Below are 17956 nucleotides of genomic sequence, written 5' to 3' on the forward strand. Positions count from 1 at the left end.
GTTATTCAGCTTCATTATTCTGTATAAAGGGTACAATTGCTGAATGGGGAAGTTATCTTTAAAAGACGGCAATGGAAGTAGCAAAAACTTGGCCAAAATGACATCTGTGTTTGAAGTGTGAGCCACTGGGGCAGGAATGGTTTCAAATTTTGTGAGCATGAGAATTAAAAAACAGTAAATAGCAGTTAGTGGCTAACTCAAAGAAGAACAGCGACTGAAAATGTCAATGAGGTTCTGAAGCTCCTTACTCTCCGAGCAGAGGGTGAGATCAAATAACAGGGACAGTAAATGATTGATAACGCCATGTTATTGTTTATAAAGCGCTGCCTGACACATACATTATATGCCATACTAGATGCTCATGCTGTTATATTAAACATCACTCCTATCTTGTGTCTTTTGCTTTCAGAACACCAGTGTTGTGTCAAAGACTTTCTACCCGTCAGTATGTGTTTCCCAAGACCTAAGCTTGAACCAAACTTTGATGGCACACATTTGTTACAGCTGTATGTGTATTGTAGTGCTGTGCCTTTTCCCTCCATTGTAGATCTGTGCAGGTGTGCTGCATTAGTTAACGAGGTGCACTGCACCCGGCAAGGAGCTCATGTGCCAGCAGCAAAGAAGAGAGGCCTCTGGTGTGTGGACTGCTGGTCTTGCTGCCTCTCAGCGTGGGATTTTTGTTGTCTTGTTTGTTTGTTTATTTGTTAATAAATCCCACGGATTTGAGGGTTAACATAAGATGACTTTTGTGGTTATTTTGGGTCAGTGATGGAGTTTTTTTTCACGCCATAGGGCCTTAACAACTGCACTGCACCTCGTTAACTAATGCAGCACACCTGCACAGATCTACAATGGAGGGAAAAGGGACAGCAGCACAGAACACACAGCTGTAACACATTTGACAAATTTAAATTTTGGTACTAAATGGAAAGTCAGAGAAACAACAAAGACCATGAATGAATGAGTTTGATATTAATAAATGTGTTTCCTCAAACAGTTATGAGTCGAGACTGCCAGTAAAGTATAAATATATAGATCTTTATTCATTTATTTTCTTCATATGCTCAGTTAACAGTGTTGGGGAACATTACTTTCATCAAAACTAACTTGTTACATTACATGAACAAAACAGAAAAAGCGAGGAGGTCTTATTACTCAAGGTTATGTGTGAAGAAATGCAATTAGATCCACTGAATGTTACTGTGATAGCAGTGATAAAAATGAAATATAAGACAGAATTACAAGACGTGAACAAACCTACATGACACAGATGATGTTAAGCTGGTGAGAAACACTACAACAAATACTGCCATTGTTAATTTCCTACTACAGTATGTACTAGAGTTAAATAAAAATAAATCAGAAATCTTTTAACATGTGACCCTCAACACTGTTTCATAATAATATACCTTTAGAATACAAACAATATACGTGATATAAAGTATCAGTGCATAATCACTTCCTCTCCACATGAACACAACAACTTGGTCACAATCAAACATCATCTGGGAATACACAATATCCACTTTATACTGCAGTTTACTCACTGACAAGCACAAGCTAGCTGCGTTTCTACAGGGGTGTGTGTGTACGCTAAGTGTGGCCCACAGTACTTTCATTACATCTGGTATTACATACAAGGAGATTTTACATGGGTACAAATAACAACAGCGAGTTTCTGTAGCCTGCCCTGCAAGCTTTACTAACACGTAGCACAAGACGAAGGACGGAGGAGAACATCCACATACATGTTTCCCTCAGCTTTACTATGAGTGAATACAGCAGCACAAACAGCATATACGTCTGGAGTGAAGTGTTGGGATGTTACATGTTGACATGAGGAAGACTGAGCTGGAAAATCCTTTGGTTAATCTTTAATTCTGAATCTACATCAACAAACAGAACTGGTTACTACGTGACAGTGTTTACAGTCTAAATAAATACTTTATACTAGGGCTTCTTCTGTTCCTAACTTCCTATAAAAGTCTACTTCTAACTCAATTTGTACATTAAAAAACAAAACAAAATGAGACTCTCTTCACACTTTCCTTTTAGTTTGACCAAACAAAACCATCACAGGAGGAGGAATCTGCATTTACAGTAACTCTTCATTTAAATGCTGTAACATTAAATCTGACCCGTCTGGTCTCACTCTCAACTCTACCCTGTTTCCTCCATTAACCTCCATTAACCTGTGATTTTCCATAAACTGGAGAGCTTAAAAAAACATCCACCTCTGCCTGACAGAGTCACTCTGGGTCAACCTGAGTTAGTTGAGCTGATATTTTTATGGATTTAAAGGAGCAATAACAACTCGAATAAGAGACTTTTTTCATGATTAATAATAAATGTGATGTTGTTGTCCATCTGCCTTTTGCTTTGAACAAACTTTACTTGTGGTTACTTTACAAAAACATCTTCTTTTCAAGGTATACTATGCAGGATCCCCCTGTGTCATCACTTATGACCCTCTAGAAGTGTGTGGCAGTATATTTTTTTGCAGAGACTCTGCCCTCTGCCTGTATTTTTACCAGCCTTAATAACATCACGCCAGCTGGCATTGTTTTCACCTCCTGCCTCTGTGTGTGTGTGTGTGTGTGTGTGTGTGTGTGTGTGTGTGTGTGTGTGTGAGAGATCATGGCAAAATGTGGTACTGGTGGTAACTGTCACAGCTGGAACTAGCACAGAAGCCATTTTAAGTATTTTGGCAGGTGTTTATCTGTACGTCTGCAGACAGATTTTGTCACAACTGTTCAAGTTGCAGTCATGAAACTTTACAGGTGTGTAGCCAACATCAAAAAGAAGGCTGAGTTTGAAGATGGGCGAGCTCTGAGCAAAAGGGCTGGAAGTAGGGGGTTAGGAAGTAGGGAAGGGGCCACTGATCCCATCACAAGATGGCCTTTATTCTTACTTTGCTGTGTTTGGGATGTTGCTAGGCATAGCGCATAGGTGAGGTCAGGACTTCTGTAAGCAGCACAAATCCAAGATGAAGCTATGATAATCATGAACACAGGGCCAAATAAACAGCAATAACAGCGAGGCAAAACGCCAAGTGAAATAGTCTCAAAATGAAAGTAAAATTGGGGCTGGCTTTTACGTTCACTTGCGAGCACTGAAGGAGAGGATGGGGATGAAGAGCTACAGGGAGTTGACCTGTTTTCTGTTGGACATGTACTGTAGATGTCAGCTGTTAGCTTAGTTAGCATGTTACAGGTCCTGCAATAGTAGCTTGCAGTGTATGTGCGAGCAGTGTAGAGGAGGGAGGAGGGCCAAGTGTTAATGTTGTGTTTATAAAACAGTAACCGACAATTCCTGCATAGCATACCTTTAAGTTTTTCACAAATTACATTCCAGTTTTCACTTTTTTAATAAAGTTAAATGTATAAAAAAAGTCTCAATAAAACCTTGAAAAGCCTTAATTTTCTTTTCTTTTTCTCTCTGGGCTCTATTCAATATAATCAAAGGTTGTAGTTGAATCCGATTTGCGGTAAAGTGGGAATCATTACGTCTAGTTTTCACAGTAGATGAAAGAAATACCTGAGCCTGTTTCCAGCTGTTTGACATCACAGTGAATGTGGAACGGACCAGCAGCATTAACGTCAGCCTGCGTCTGAAAGCTGGAAAGGAATCAACAGTCGGCAGGATTCCTTTTGTTGCTCAGCAGACGCCCTGGAAGTTGGAAGCTTCAGTCGAGCAGATTCATGATTTGTTTCAGAGCGTCTTTTCTAAAAACGTTAAGAGGGAATCTCATGTGTGTTCCTCTCAAACGTTGCTACAGTCCAGAGATAAGAGTCAAAACAGTGGAGAACAAAGCAAAGGCCTCGAGGCTGTCAGTCCCTTTCTCCAGGGCCGGAGCAGGAGGTTACACAGGTGGGGTGGAGTAGCGCACCACATAGTTGTAGTCAGGCGGCGGGCTGTGACACTCCAGACTGTCGTCCAGGGCAGAGTCGTCCAGACTGAAGTCCAGAGGGGGGACTGTGGGCGGGTACTTCTCCTTCTCTGTGTCAGTCAGCACAGACTCTTTACTCTTGCTCACTGCCTTCATCCTGAAACACACAGAGATACGGCATAAATATAACAGGGAAATAACACCAGGGCTGCTGCTACATGATTCAGTTCAACTCAAAATACATGATTTCAAGCAGGTTTGTAAATATAAAAACACACAAACTGTTACACTACTGCCTCCAATGACCTCACTGTTCGTGAACGAACACAACCAATCAGAGCTGAGAAATCTCTACCGCAGCTGTCAATCATGTCAATCACTGACAGATTCTGTTGCTGCATTGCCTATTTCTCACCTCAAATGTTTTCAGAAACATATTTAGTGTACTGTTTAGCTGTAAAATGAGAATATTTGTGACTCTGCTGCCATGTTGAAAACAGTCGAGCTAAAACTCAGCCCCGCCCACCGACCAGAGCAAACGTTCTCTCATCTTGATTCATATTTGATCAGCGCTGGCTTGTTTGACAGTTTGACCACAGTTCACGAGCAGTGATCGACGGCTGTGTTAGAGACTCCTTGGCTCTGATTGGTTGTTTTGTTCAGCTGTGGTGGACTCTAGCGAATGCTTTTAGAAGCACTACAAGCGGGAGGAGGAACTGGATTATTTTCCATGATTATCTTTTTTAAGTACTTCTTTGTGAATGTAGTGACAGTTTCAGCAAATATAGCAAATCGTTATCTTAAGTTTAAGTGTCTTCAAACCAATTAGTTGATAAATTTATCTACAGAAAATTGACTGGCAGGTATTTTAATAATCGAATAATCATTTTTTAAGTTAATTTTTGACGTATCTTTTTATATTGTCTGGTTTCAGCTTCAGACACAAGAATTTGTTTTCTCTGCTCTGAGTTACTGTAACTTGAAAATTCTTTGGGCTGGTTGGACAAAGTATGACATTTGAATTTGTCACTTGGGAAATTTATAAAGTTTTTTGTTAATCAATTAAATAATTTGCGGCGTAGTTGGTGATGAAAATAACCATTAGATGGAGCTCCAATATCCCAGAGCTTCTCCTAATTTGTCTGTTTTCTGTCTGTTTGTCTGTTCATCGATGCAGTAATGGAGATAATGTGGATAATGGATATGACCACATCATCAGCTGTGCACAATAAACACTCCTAATTGCAAAAACACTGACAAACAAACACAAGAGACACAACAAAGCAGGGACATCCTGAGTACTCAATGTATAGGGTGATCACATTGTTTTTTGCTTTTTAAAAGAAATCTACATTAGACAAAATTAACAAAATGAATATGCAGCACAAGCTAGGTAACATTAAATGTGTGTGTGTCATAGCTTATCTCTTCAGTCTGTGCGGATCTTTTCTTATGTAAGCTTTTTTTTTTTGCGAATACTCATTACTGAATATTAATTTAATATAACTGCTCGGATATGAAAATTACTTAAAGGCCCATCCCTGATCCTGACTAAAAAATGGCACAGGACCTAAATTCTCCGCAGGGCTTTTCTAGGTGTGTGCTTCACATAACATTCGAAGTCCCAAAGCATATATTTCTTAATATTATTATACAATCTTTCAAATTATTTTTATGGCATAACTTTTTATTTGTGGAAAAACTAGACTGTCAGGGAGGAAATCAGAGCAGTCAGTGGGGATGTGCACTCTAACTCAATGTACAACAGAGGTCTGTTTTGCTGTTCTTCGATTTGTTTAAAAAAAATGCCCCTTGTGTGAAGCTATCGAACAAACCTCTCTTTATTCATATATGATGTAATCAATCATCCTGAGCCTTTCTGCTTCATTTGATGCTCAGAATATGAGTAATTGCCTCTTATTGTCTTTGGAGGTTGCTAAGGGTTTCCAGAGCTCCTCTCTGGAGGCCAAAGGGTCAGCACCCAGCGGGAGTAAAGTGACGCCGCTGTGCTGGAATGTTGTCCTGATGAATAACTACCTGATAAACCAGCCATCAAAAATACCTAACAATGGTACAGTGTTGCCTTGCCAATGCCAAACACAAGGTGGGGGCACAACTGGCGAGTGAGCAACAAGGAAATGAGTCAGGGTGAAAATTCCCTTTAACCCTCAGCTGAAACAATCAGTGGATGAATTGTTAAAGTTTTATAGGATAGTTACATGAACATATTTGGAGTTTAGACTGTTTTAGCTTTTTGTATTTTAATGTTTTCTCTAGTATTGTTCAGTCAATCAAAATGTATGCTACTGTTTAAAAGAAGTTATGCAGGAAGAGTGGTGAAGGCCAAGAGAGCAACAGGTGGACTTCAGCTTAACAAAAGGAGCACAGCGCTACAGCTAACAGGGGGGCCCTTGTAAACCCTCCTAAGTTCAAAGGTGGCAGTGATTGAATGGTTGTCCAGCGAGGAAGTCCTCCCCTCAAAATGTGCATCATTCTCTGCATGCCTCCCTGCATTTATTCTCGCTGCCATGCTGAGGCCCTGATGACACAAGCAGGATGGTAACGAGTCCTGGTGGCTCCGACTTAAAAGTTTTGTGAAGTAAAAGACACTAGGTATGTTTACATGCACACTAATATTACACTATTATTCCGAATATTCTTAATTAGATACAGGTCACGTAAACAGCATATTCTGTTTAATACATGGGTTATGTCGGTATTATTTGGGTTTCAATAGCATTCTTTAGACATGTATACAATGCATTCAAAATATGCATCTTAATTTGTGGTTTGACCGCTGTTTGCAACACACGGCATCTTGCTGGTTTGCGGTCAGCTCTGTCAGTTGTCATGGATACGCTGTACACAACTCAACAGTTTGCTGAGGTAGTGATGCATGCTCAAAAAAGATGTCCACATTTCTGGTTGGAAGAAGAAACACACCTACTTTTAAACATGAAGGTGTTTGGAGATGTGCAATATCGTAACGCTGACATTTTCAAAGAGGTGGCTGAAGGAATTAAAGTGGGAAGCTATATTTGCACGGTCGAAATATTCACTGGTAGGAAAATCCTGTTTTGATGAAAAGAAGCAAATGGCACAAGTGGCTCCAGCTGTTCCACTTCTGAATATTATGATGTGATAAATAACATGTTAAAGGTCGAGTGTGTAGGATTTAAGGGCATCTATTGCCAGATGTAATAAAATATTCATAAATATAAAATAGCTCTAAAAAACAACCATATTGATTCACTTCACATTTGCCTATCTACCCCTGTACCATACATACACACATACATACAGACACATGCACACTCTTAACCTCGTAACTACCCCCTCCTACTGCCAGTGACACAAACACCTACACATGCCTACATATACCTCAACTACAGAGTAACCAGCCCTAAACATCTGCCATCATTTGTTTAAAATCCACTGAAACTAAAATTAGAATGAGCTGTTTTAACCTACATGCGGAGCAGGTGCTCTTCCACAGTCCACCATGTTGCTCTACACTAGCTCTCTACATGCTTGGCACATGAGAAGTTTAAGTTCTGCAACCGCACTAAATCCTACACACTAGACCTTTTTTTATATCGGAGTATCCACAGCTGCATGTAAACAGGAATATTAATGGAACATTAACTTTCATCAGCCATGTAAACAGCTCAGTAGGAATATTGTCTTTTTGGAATAAGGGCAAAACCCAGATTATTTTTCTGCAAGTAAACAGTTACTGTAAGTGGGTGTGGGTGTCTGTAGAAAGTTTGGTGAGCTGTTAATTAATTAAAGTGCTTTAGAGAGCGTCAGTAACTCTGCTAAGTGTGTCTCATAAGTTTTTTTTTTTCCCTGGCAGTTATAAGAGCTTTTATGTTCGTTTCCACTCTTTCCTCTTCAGCTTACCAGAGATTTGGGAAACATATGAAGATTTGCTTTGGGACAATTAACTTTACTGCTGTTCATCCCTTAAATCTTTTAAGTGGAGGCTTTGAAGGAGTATTAATAGTTGCTCCTGTGCAGGGAACAGCAGAATAATACCACAAGGTTTAAAGTGTAATTACTGAGTTCAGAGGTTTGACCCTGTAAATTAACCCTGCCACTAAGCTGCTGTAAAGTTTATATGTAAGCCTTAAGACACCTTCAGAGACCCTCATAAGAAAAAGATTTAAGGAAATTTGACTCTGATTTGACTTTATCCCCAAATAACCCATAAAGTGAGAACACATTGTCTCAGTGTTTTTTTTCCCCCTTTATGACAGTTTTATATACTTGTCCTGGCAGGATCCACATCTTAAAGTCATCAAACGATCCCCAGGATTTTGGAGTATAGACTTTTAGCCAATGTCACTCCTTTGAGATAACAACATTTCATTACACCAAACAGCCATGACTCATAAGTTAAATCAGAGTGGGAGGTATCTCGTTCAGGAAAACAAAGGGGTTTTAGTGTGCGCTCTTAAAACAGGCAAACCTCAAGTGACGCATCCACTCTGCTTTTGTGCTCGGTCCTTCAGTTTGTCACCTTCAAGCTTTTTCCCTCCCACTTCTCTTTTGTGCCACCGACCCTCCTGCATGGCTTCTCCAGACAAAAGGGAAAACTAGCTACAGACCTCTTTTAGAGCCAAAAGAAATGTGTGTGTGACGGTTACAGCGTCTACATTCCAGCACAGCAGGGAGGTTTCCAAGCAGGTATTTTGCAGTCTTGTGTGTGCTTATTTGTCACTTGTATCCTGAGGGATGTTGTGTGGTGTTGTTTACGTACGCTAGAGCCATGATGCTCAGAGGTCGGCCTGCCAATGATTCGAGGCGCTTCAGAGTCTCCATGTTGTCAGACGACAAGCCCATCCCACTGTCTGAGTGACCGCCCTGATGATGACAAAGAGACAGACAGACAGAGAGAGAATAATTTAAACTCCTTCATTGTTATCTGAAATGAACAAATAATAAATATCTAAACGTTTATCTCTATAGAACATTTCAAAACCAGACTTACAAGGTTATTCACAGGTGCACAAAAATACAAAACAATGAAATACAAAAAAAAGACACTTAGGTAGGGCTTCCCCATGAAAGTCAATAATTCTAATCATCATATGGAGACCCCTCAGTCGACTGAGATTCTTCAAGTCAGGCAATTGTGTTTTTTTTGTCAGTCAGTGTATTTCTGGAGCCGTTTCGGTCCTAAGATGTAGCTGCAGATTGAACGCTCCTCACTTTCACGCTGCTCTCTTGTGAGAACAGGTTGACTCTTTACCTGGTCAGGCTCTGAAATACATCATCTTCCAACATTTACTTAGAAATAGTGAATTTGCAGCCTACAGCAACTTCATACAATATAGTCTCTGGCTTTTGTTTTTTATTTAGTGTTGACAACAAATGTTGCACATTTCCAATCCTTCATTCATGTACTTAGCACGCATTAACTCGAAGGGCTTAGCTTATATTGTGTGAACGTCACTGTCACCCTGAGCGCGCCGCCGAATCCCGTTCTCTAACTCTATATGGAAAAAATCGAACGGATAGTTGAATATTTGCATTAAACAGCCAAATCTGATTTTGAGTCCAGTACAGTAGTAAAATTAAATCAAGTATAATCAGCAACATCAAACAGAATGAGCGAGACACTAAATTTGACAATTGAAGTAAAAGTATTCAAAAACAACTCTATATCTGTCTAAAAAAATATCTGTCAGTAATTTAGGTTGGGGTTGATTCTGTTTGAAATATGATCATGATTAATTACCACAACTTCAGTTTTATCAGTATTCAGTTGTAAAAGTCAGTCCTTAATGGCAGCAGTGCAGGAATCCAGATTGTTAAGCTTTTCATAACTGAATGAGACGTGTTACTGGCATAAACATATTAGGTCACGGTGTTTAAGTGACAAAAAAAATGGCCAAATGGCTGCAGATAAACGAACTAAGACCGGGCCAATTAGAGAACCTTGTGGGACTCCATGTCATGACATGACAGGCAGTGAAGAAATAAAGGTATCATGATCCGTTAGGTACATAGAACTGATTTTAAATAAAAACATTTATGTGACAGAGTGAAGTTTCTGTTTAACTGTCAGAGCACAGATTGTCTGTTTCTGGTTTAGGTCCAGAATGAATAACTCACCTCATGGTTCTCATTAGTCCCGTCCTCCATGGTCACCTCATCGAAGGTTTTCACACTAGCAGGACGGATCTTGATGTTCCTGGCAAGAAAATATTCCAGGGTTAGTCTCCAAAATACCCCTTCAGTTTGAAGAATCCTTTGATTACACTGGACCCGAGAGGCAAAGTTCAGCAACAAAACCACAGGAACATAATCACTTAAATCAACAACATGTCGCATCAGTGACGTTGCACTTTGAAAACACACCTTGTTTACTTTGCATTTCAACACTGAAGAGGCTAAAACGACTTAAACGACTGCTTAATTTAGCTTAAAGGCTAACTGTCATTACTGCTTTTCAACACCTCCTCAATAAACACACTTGGAGGAGCTGTGAAAACTCAAGAGCTCAACAAATATTATTTTAAGTGCACATAAATCTTGAGGCTGGCTGTATCGTTTTTGGGGAAATTCCTCACAGGAGCCACAATACCGAAAGCTCCCTGGCCATCAAGCTGCCGGGTGTACATTTCTTATCATGTGCTAATCAGGACTTTCATTGTCCTCAGGTCAGACTTAACTGTTCGCCTCGTGGAGTTTAGTCTGAGTGCGACAAGAACAATAATTGTTTTAAATATTTTTCAGTGCAAAGTGAGGAAATGACTTAGGGCATTTCCTTTGCAAAACAGACTCGGGTTGCCTTTAACAGTCTGCAGATAGGTTTACATGTCTTTATAGTGTGTTGATTTATTTCCTTTAACGAGTTCATAGAAGAATGTAACAGATTTGAGCCAACAAGGCTAACAGTCACAGTCACACAGTTCTGTGAGGCTGCACCTAGGCGCAGTGGTGCTTTGAGTTTAATGCTAACATCAGCCTGCTGACATGCTAATAATGACAATGATAACATACAGCTGCATCCAAAATTCCGTACTCACATGCTACTTAGTACATTAAAACAGCATGTGAGATTTTTTTAGAGTGTCCAAGACCTATGACACCGACAAAATATAAATTGCAAACTATTTCCGGGTACATATTACAACAAACATTAGACACTAAATATCCCACATTGCAATGTGGTAGTGATAAAAACAGACAATGGTGGAAACTGATCAAGACAACTCTGTAATGTCAACAATGCTTCAATATGAGTGAAAGTATAAGCTTTCACTTTTTTATTTGAAGGAATACTTCACCCACAAAATGAGCATTTGTAGATCAATTCGTCACATTGTTTCCTTGAATCTGTGATAAAAACTTTGTTATTCTCATATGCCTCCATGGAAAACGGCAACCATATTGATTTATTGATTGAGGATCATGTTAGAGAACCATATCAGAACACCTGTTGACAAACTCTCACACAACTCATGCAGGATAATCCAAGTCTCATTTATCCAGTCATATGCTCAATACTTCCAAGAGTGTTGCAAGTGTTTTTATATAGTTTTGCTGTTTAAATGTGCCCCCCAAGTGATCAATAAACTATGAATTATGAATGTTCGCTGGTTTCCGTGAAGGCATGTAAGAAAAACAAAGTTATCTTTAGTAATTCAAGGCTACACAGAATGACTAATTGATTTACAGATAGTCATTTTGTGGGTGAAGTATTCTTTTAAATTAGTTCAGCCTATGTTTGGCATAGGTTACCATGGTTACATGTCACCAATCAGCAAGGAGGCTCTCAGGAAGTGACGTGGTAATTACAGCTCAGTGCATTTGAAATGATATATACTACTGTTTATTCATGTAAAGGTATGTTGAATGATTGTACACATTGTGTATGTAGGGTATAGTATGTGATGTTGGACAGCAAAGGTTGATGGGAATGTCATTAGTCTGTCAATAAAAGTACTAGACGAATTAAAATTTGGGTCTGATGATGGTGCTAAATGAAAAGTTAAAGGAGCACCAAAGGTACTACAGTTTATCTTGAGAGCATCCAATAGTTTAAATACATCATTGAAGAAAAGATAAAATAGCAACATCTGTCCAAGTACATAAGGGTTTCAGGTGTCTGTTTTATGTAAAGAAGACAGTGCATAAATGATCCATGTTCTCACCAGGTGCTCCCTGAGTCACGGTGGGAGACAGGTCGTGTGGGCGTCTCCTCTGAGGGCACTGTGGTCGACTGGTCTCCCACCTTTGCCAGCAGGGCTGTGTTGATAGGTATGTAGTGCTTCCCCTCCTAAAATCAACCAAACAGAGACACAAAATATAAGAGTGCAGCCTTACGCCTCCATGATGCAAATTATAAAAGAGACGAGAGGCTTGTGGGCCAGTTCTGTGTGCAGGCTATACAAACACACGCTTCCATGGGTCGTGGCGAGCAGCCAAAGAAACTGAGGTCATGCCTAATAAATCCAGTACAATGTTCACGAGGCTGGTGGAGGCAGCAGAGTCTGTGACCAGCCTTCCTGCACTGTAACAATAGCTTTATTAATAAGAGTCGAACCCCTCCACTGTTTTCTCTGTGTCCAGTCTGAACTTTTTCTCATGCAGATAGTTTTCACAGACTCATTTGTAATATTACATGCTGTAGTTTTCATGTGATGTCATGTGTGGCCTTGTCTTTATCTCTTATTACTCCACTGTACAAGTTACAGTCCTGTGTAGTCTTCGCAGAAGAAGTGAAATATAATTCCTTCTCTTTGTGTGCCAATCTGTCTGGTGTGATGTACATTCTGGACGAGATGCCTGCTCTCCTTAGTTAGTGGAAGCAGAAACACGACTGTGGGCATCTTACAGATCCTGATGACTGAAAATAATCCCCCTCTTGTTGGGGCTCTTGCCAGTTTCCTGTCATCAGTGATAGTTATTGCTAAGCGCTCCACTTTCTTCAGTTTCCATCCACTTTTTTTTTTTTTTTTTTTTTTTAAAAACAACACTTTATTATTTTTTCACCACTTCTGTTTTTAAAATTTCAGTGAGTCATGGAGTTACAGTCTATTACCATAACTTATTTTGTGCTTTAGGGAGGTGATGGTGAGAGCTTCAAGTACATTGTTCATTTTCAATTTGAATTGAGACGAGGACTAGAGGTCTATAAGGACCCACCTGATCTGAAACATACCTGTAGAAAACCTAACCAAACCTAATTTGTTTTCTCTTGAAAAGCATGGGTGTAATCAATCCAATTAATGGTGGCTAAACTCATCTAGCTGCTTCAGGCCACATGCACACCTATACAATTTCATTTTAAATCCGAGTTTTAAAACAAAATCGAACTCTGTACACACAAGCGTTTTAGCACCATTTCAGAATTATTTTCTGTCCATTTTAACACGCCTGACATCGCATATCATTTAACAATTGGCATGCAAGTGTAAACAGGAAGCGGCTCTTCTACTCTGTCGTTGGCTGCAGAGAATACAACAGAGATTGCAAATAATAAGATCAGAGATTTCTTTGCTTGGACTGATGACGAGGTGGAACTGTTAATGAAAGTAACACATGAGTATGGTGGTCAAGGCGGCAGAAAAGAGATTGCATGTCACTGCAAAGCAAATACGATGACATATTACATTGGTACTGGAAGCAATATCCATCGCCGCAGGAAGCCATGGCGATGGGAAATGAGCACCCACACAAGAGGGTATGTAGACCTAGCCATAATGTTTTGGCTTGACATGTTGTGACTAATAAGGCTCAATCAGGAAGCGGAAGTTGGCGTCTGCATCATCGTTTTCTAGACTTAAACACAACCCCATACTCTTCAAACTAAAATGTGGTCAGCAGCGTTTTAAAAGGTCTCCAATTAAAGGGTTTCTAAAAGACCGTAGTAGTGTGGACGCTAGGCGTAAATATAGCAGTAGTTATGTGTTTTAAAACAAAAACCTATCAGTGTGGATGCAGCCTCAGTCTCTGGGTCCTCGTATTGTACATGCTGGCTAAATAAAACAGAGCCATCTTTAATGTTATTAGTAACACCTGTGCTTTTCCTACTAGGACAAAATGTCTGCAGTACAAAAGGCCTGTTGGTAAAGGTGTCATTTCCTTTCAGTGTAATATGTTTGCATAATAATCAAATGCAGATTCTTCCTGTGGAGCATATTTATTGACCTGATTAGAACAAACAGCTGTTAAACTTTCATACAGCCTCATAAAATCTACAAACTTTCAGCAGGTTCTAACAATATACAGCATTTAAACCAGACAAAGTTATCCTGCGTCACACTAATAATGCCATTGTTTTCCATGTGTTTTGAAGTGTGGTTCCTCTTACAAGACTGATGTTGCCATTTCAAAGGGAGCCAAGTATTTGTGTTGAGTGTTACTTCCCCTCTCAGTTACTCTAAGCACCCCCCTGGGCGAGACGCCGCTCTGAATCTTCTTTGGGCTGCAGGACTCTGATCAGCAACGCTGCTTCCTGAATATTTGCCGTGTTTGTGACTCATTCGGGTGACTAATAGTGTTAAGTGTTTTGTGAAGCCACAGTATGGTCAGAATTCCCAAAGTATGTGGGGACTTGAACTTCAACTAAAAATTTAGTTCCTGTATTTGTCTTGCCGAGAAAACACATTCATAAATCTTTTAGTTTGGTATCATCATCAACTTTCAGTTTGAGTTCCCCACAGCTGCTGTTCATTAACTGCTCACTTCTGTTGAAACAAAACTATGACACATCATACGTAGTGTTCAATCAGTGCACACTCTTTCTTGTCTATCATACCTGTTGCACACTGGCCTGAAGCAGATCTCCCAGCCTTTCCACCAGCTCAGTGAAGGTCGGACGCTCCTGTGGCTCTCCCTGCCAGCAGTCCAACATGGTCTGATATCTAAAAGTGAAGAGAACAACACTTAACACAAAACTGCAAGAAAGATACATGCAAGCCTTCAGTGCACTGGATGCCAAGAATCAACAGACATTATATTCGGGTTGATGTACTGTGACAAAGCACCTCTCAGAAGAAAACTTCTCTTTGGATATTCGACCATTCTCTGTTTTCTATTCTCAGGTGATCCGGAGCCTCTGGGGCTGTATCTAATTCTCTTTTGGGTGCGAGAGTACAAAGCCTCGCTCAGGTCTCTGACAAGCTGTCAGCATCTCTACACATGTGGGAAGACTCTGAGCCTTAATGTGAGTTTCCATTGCAGTGTGCTGTCTCGGTTTGTGGAGGAATTTAGGAACAGAGCTCCACGGCTGCTGTTTAAATTACGGTCACAGCACGTTACTGATTGGGATTGATGGATATGATGGATCCCTCCCCAGTTTCTGTTGCAGCAACCAATGCTTTCCCTACACATATCTTTGCAGGAACAGTATGTAGGAGTTAGGGGGAATTAGTGGCATCTAGCGGTGAGGATTGCAGATTGCAACCAGCTAAAATTGCTCCCGGTAAGAATTCCTTTGGTCTTCTCTGTTGCGGAGGTGTTAATAATCGAATACCTAATTATCCATAAAGGTCTCTTCCTCTCCAAAACAAACAGACCAGGTGATTGAAACTAGTAAAACATTGAGTAAGGAAGTTTCACATAAAAGGAAGGTATTTCTAAGGACAGGCTGCTAACTACGGTGGCCCACGCTAAAACGTGAATGGTCATATCTAGAGCCAGAGTTTGGTTTGTCCATTCTAAGCTGTAGAAACATGGTAGTGCAACATGGCGGACTCTGTGGAGGAGGACCCGCTCCCTATGTAGATACAAACGCCTCATATTAAGGTAATGAAAACACAAGGATTACTATCTTCAGTTGATAATACACTAAAGAATACACACTTATTATATTATATTTTATTTCTTCCAGTGTATTTCCCTAAATCCTACACATGACCCTTTAAGTGTTATGTAAATAAAGTTAGTTAGTTAGTAATCAATCTGAAGTTTGAGGACTTGTAAAAGCAGATGGTCTGCTGCTTCCTTACTGACCCCCCCCTCCTCTCCATCTGTGTTTGTGTGCAGGGCATCTAAACCTCTCTGCTCCTGGCTGAAAGAAGCCAAGCGGCTGCTGTGATTCCCACGTTAATGAGCGTAGAGTATACTCATCCAGGTGGGAGCCCTCCTTATGGTGACAGGATGTGGGGAGCATGATCACAGTCTTTAAGCATATCATTGGGGGGGGGGTAAGTAGACACATTGTATGACTGCACAACCACATTTCCTGCCTAGTACGCAATGAGAATAAATTGCCTTCCCCCGCATGTTTGGGGTCTTGAGGGAGTGTGGTGTTGCTGAGGTGGTGGTGGTGGTGGTGGTGGCGGCGGCAGGGGTGGAGATTATGTGGAACTTGTCCGGTTGGGCAAGTGTGTAAGGATGGGAAGTGAGCATCCTATTTATTGTCCTCCCACTGAGGAGCATGTTTTCTGAGCAGCATCCGCTAAATTCCTCTGCAATGCATCAGCACGTGGGATCTTATTAACAGGCGGAAGACAACATTCCTGATGAATCAAAGCTGCAGTGGTACAAATTATTTGCTCAACACTGCCTGCAACCTCATGTGCTTTTCATCATTCAGATATTATGAGTTTGAGGTGAGGGTCAAGGTGTCAAAACCTGGGCTTAGAGACACACGTGATCAACTGCAGACCTCTCCAGGGGAGTTAACCCCACTGACTCTGAGTGTATTGCTGTGCATCCCATTCACACTGATATCAGCAGCTTTATCTTTGCTTTAAATTAGTGGCAGGCCTCACATAAGCACGCAAAATATATAATCTGGCAGTTCCATTTTTCCGAGATGGAACATATGAGAGATTCTTGGCACCAGTGGGTCTAGATCTACAGATCTTCTGTTCTGACTGCACGCTGCAGTCTGGATTAGATTTTGTCTATCCCCTCCAATCACTGTGTCCTTTGCGAAGCTGATAAATTCATTCAGTTAGCTTTACTTGGCACAAGCTGCTTTAAAACTCTGGACCTTTTGATATCACATCATTATTAAGTAGAAGTGCAGCATTATGCTTTCAAAACAAATAAGATTTGTGGACTATATGAGTCATTTTAAATTAAAAGCAGACATGAGGTATGCACACATGTTGAAGTGAGCTGCAGAGCTCAGGCTGGGTCCGGATCGGCTGTACATCACACAAAAGAGTCAAAGTATTCTTATTACAACAAAAGTTTGTTTAGCTGCGTCACTGACTGACAGCACTGACACCAAAGAAGAGGACTCTCTGTTCTCCCACAGATATTTATGTCCAGCACCATCCACCAGCCCCTGCTCAAAATGAGCACCAGGTCTCTGGCCTTCCTCACTCAGGGGAACTTGGACTCCACATCATGCTCAGTTACATCTGCGCCACTGTCACTCAGAAAATGCTTCAGAGCTTCAGTAGCTAATGTGTCCTCCTGCAGCATTCAGAGCAGTATTACCCAGGATTCTTATCAGGCACCTCTGACCTGCTGGTGCAACTCTAAAGAGGAAGAAACATACAATGCCTCCTCTTTGCTATATATCGATATGAGTGGCTTTTACATGCAGCCTTTATTTTCTTGGCCTCTGTGAGGAGCTCGTACAGCTGGGAACACGTAGCCGGCTGGCTGGGGTACACAAGACTACCCGGTTATATAGAAACGTCATAAAGATTTAAATAGTTCAAACAATAAAATGTTTGCAATCCTACATTTTCCAAAACGCAGCTTTTAAGGATAGGACGGAAAAATTAAGTTAATGCTCCCAAACAAAGTTCACTACAAAGTTCTCTGGAGGGGGACAGCATGCAGGTACGTATTTACTTTCATCTGCTGTTTACTGAAGAAATAGTTAAAAGGGATTCTCACATTTCAGAGGAAGAGTATTCTGGCGCTCTCATCCTGGTCCCCTCTTTAAGCCTGCAGCAAAATTCTTCGTCAATTTGGACGCCAGGATACGGGGAGGCACCTGGGAGAGGAAACGGGGAAAGGTTCATTACAAAGTTATTTGTTGTGCATAAAAAACACCATACACAGTATATTTGTATGACTTTACATGAGATGGGATGAGATGATATGTGTTGCCTTTTTACATGATACTGACATTGTAAAATA

The 17956-nt window shown here is 40.6% G+C and overlaps 1 protein-coding gene across 1 annotated transcript in view; it reads right to left on the bottom strand.

The window, feature by feature from the left end:
• Window positions 1-1017: 1017 nt before the first annotated feature.
• Window positions 1018-17956, bottom strand: part of kdrl (kinase insert domain receptor like) — a 61644-nt gene continuing 44705 nt past the window's right edge. The window contains exons 25-30 of the mRNA XM_050042046.1: window positions 17711-17810; window positions 14664-14769; window positions 12055-12179; window positions 10010-10088; window positions 8652-8755; window positions 1018-4046 (exon numbers count right to left, since the gene is read on the bottom strand). Coding sequence (XP_049898003.1) covers window positions 3863-4046; window positions 8652-8755; window positions 10010-10088; window positions 12055-12179; window positions 14664-14769; window positions 17711-17810 — 698 coding nt within the window. The 3' untranslated portion in view covers window positions 1018-3862. The remainder of the gene's footprint in view (window positions 4047-8651; window positions 8756-10009; window positions 10089-12054; window positions 12180-14663; window positions 14770-17710; window positions 17811-17956) is intronic.

The sequence above is a fragment of the Epinephelus moara genome, chromosome 4, assembly GCF_006386435.1.
Source record: "Epinephelus moara isolate mb chromosome 4, YSFRI_EMoa_1.0, whole genome shotgun sequence".
In the NCBI taxonomy this organism is placed as follows: Eukaryota; Metazoa; Chordata; class Actinopteri; order Perciformes; family Serranidae; genus Epinephelus; species Epinephelus moara.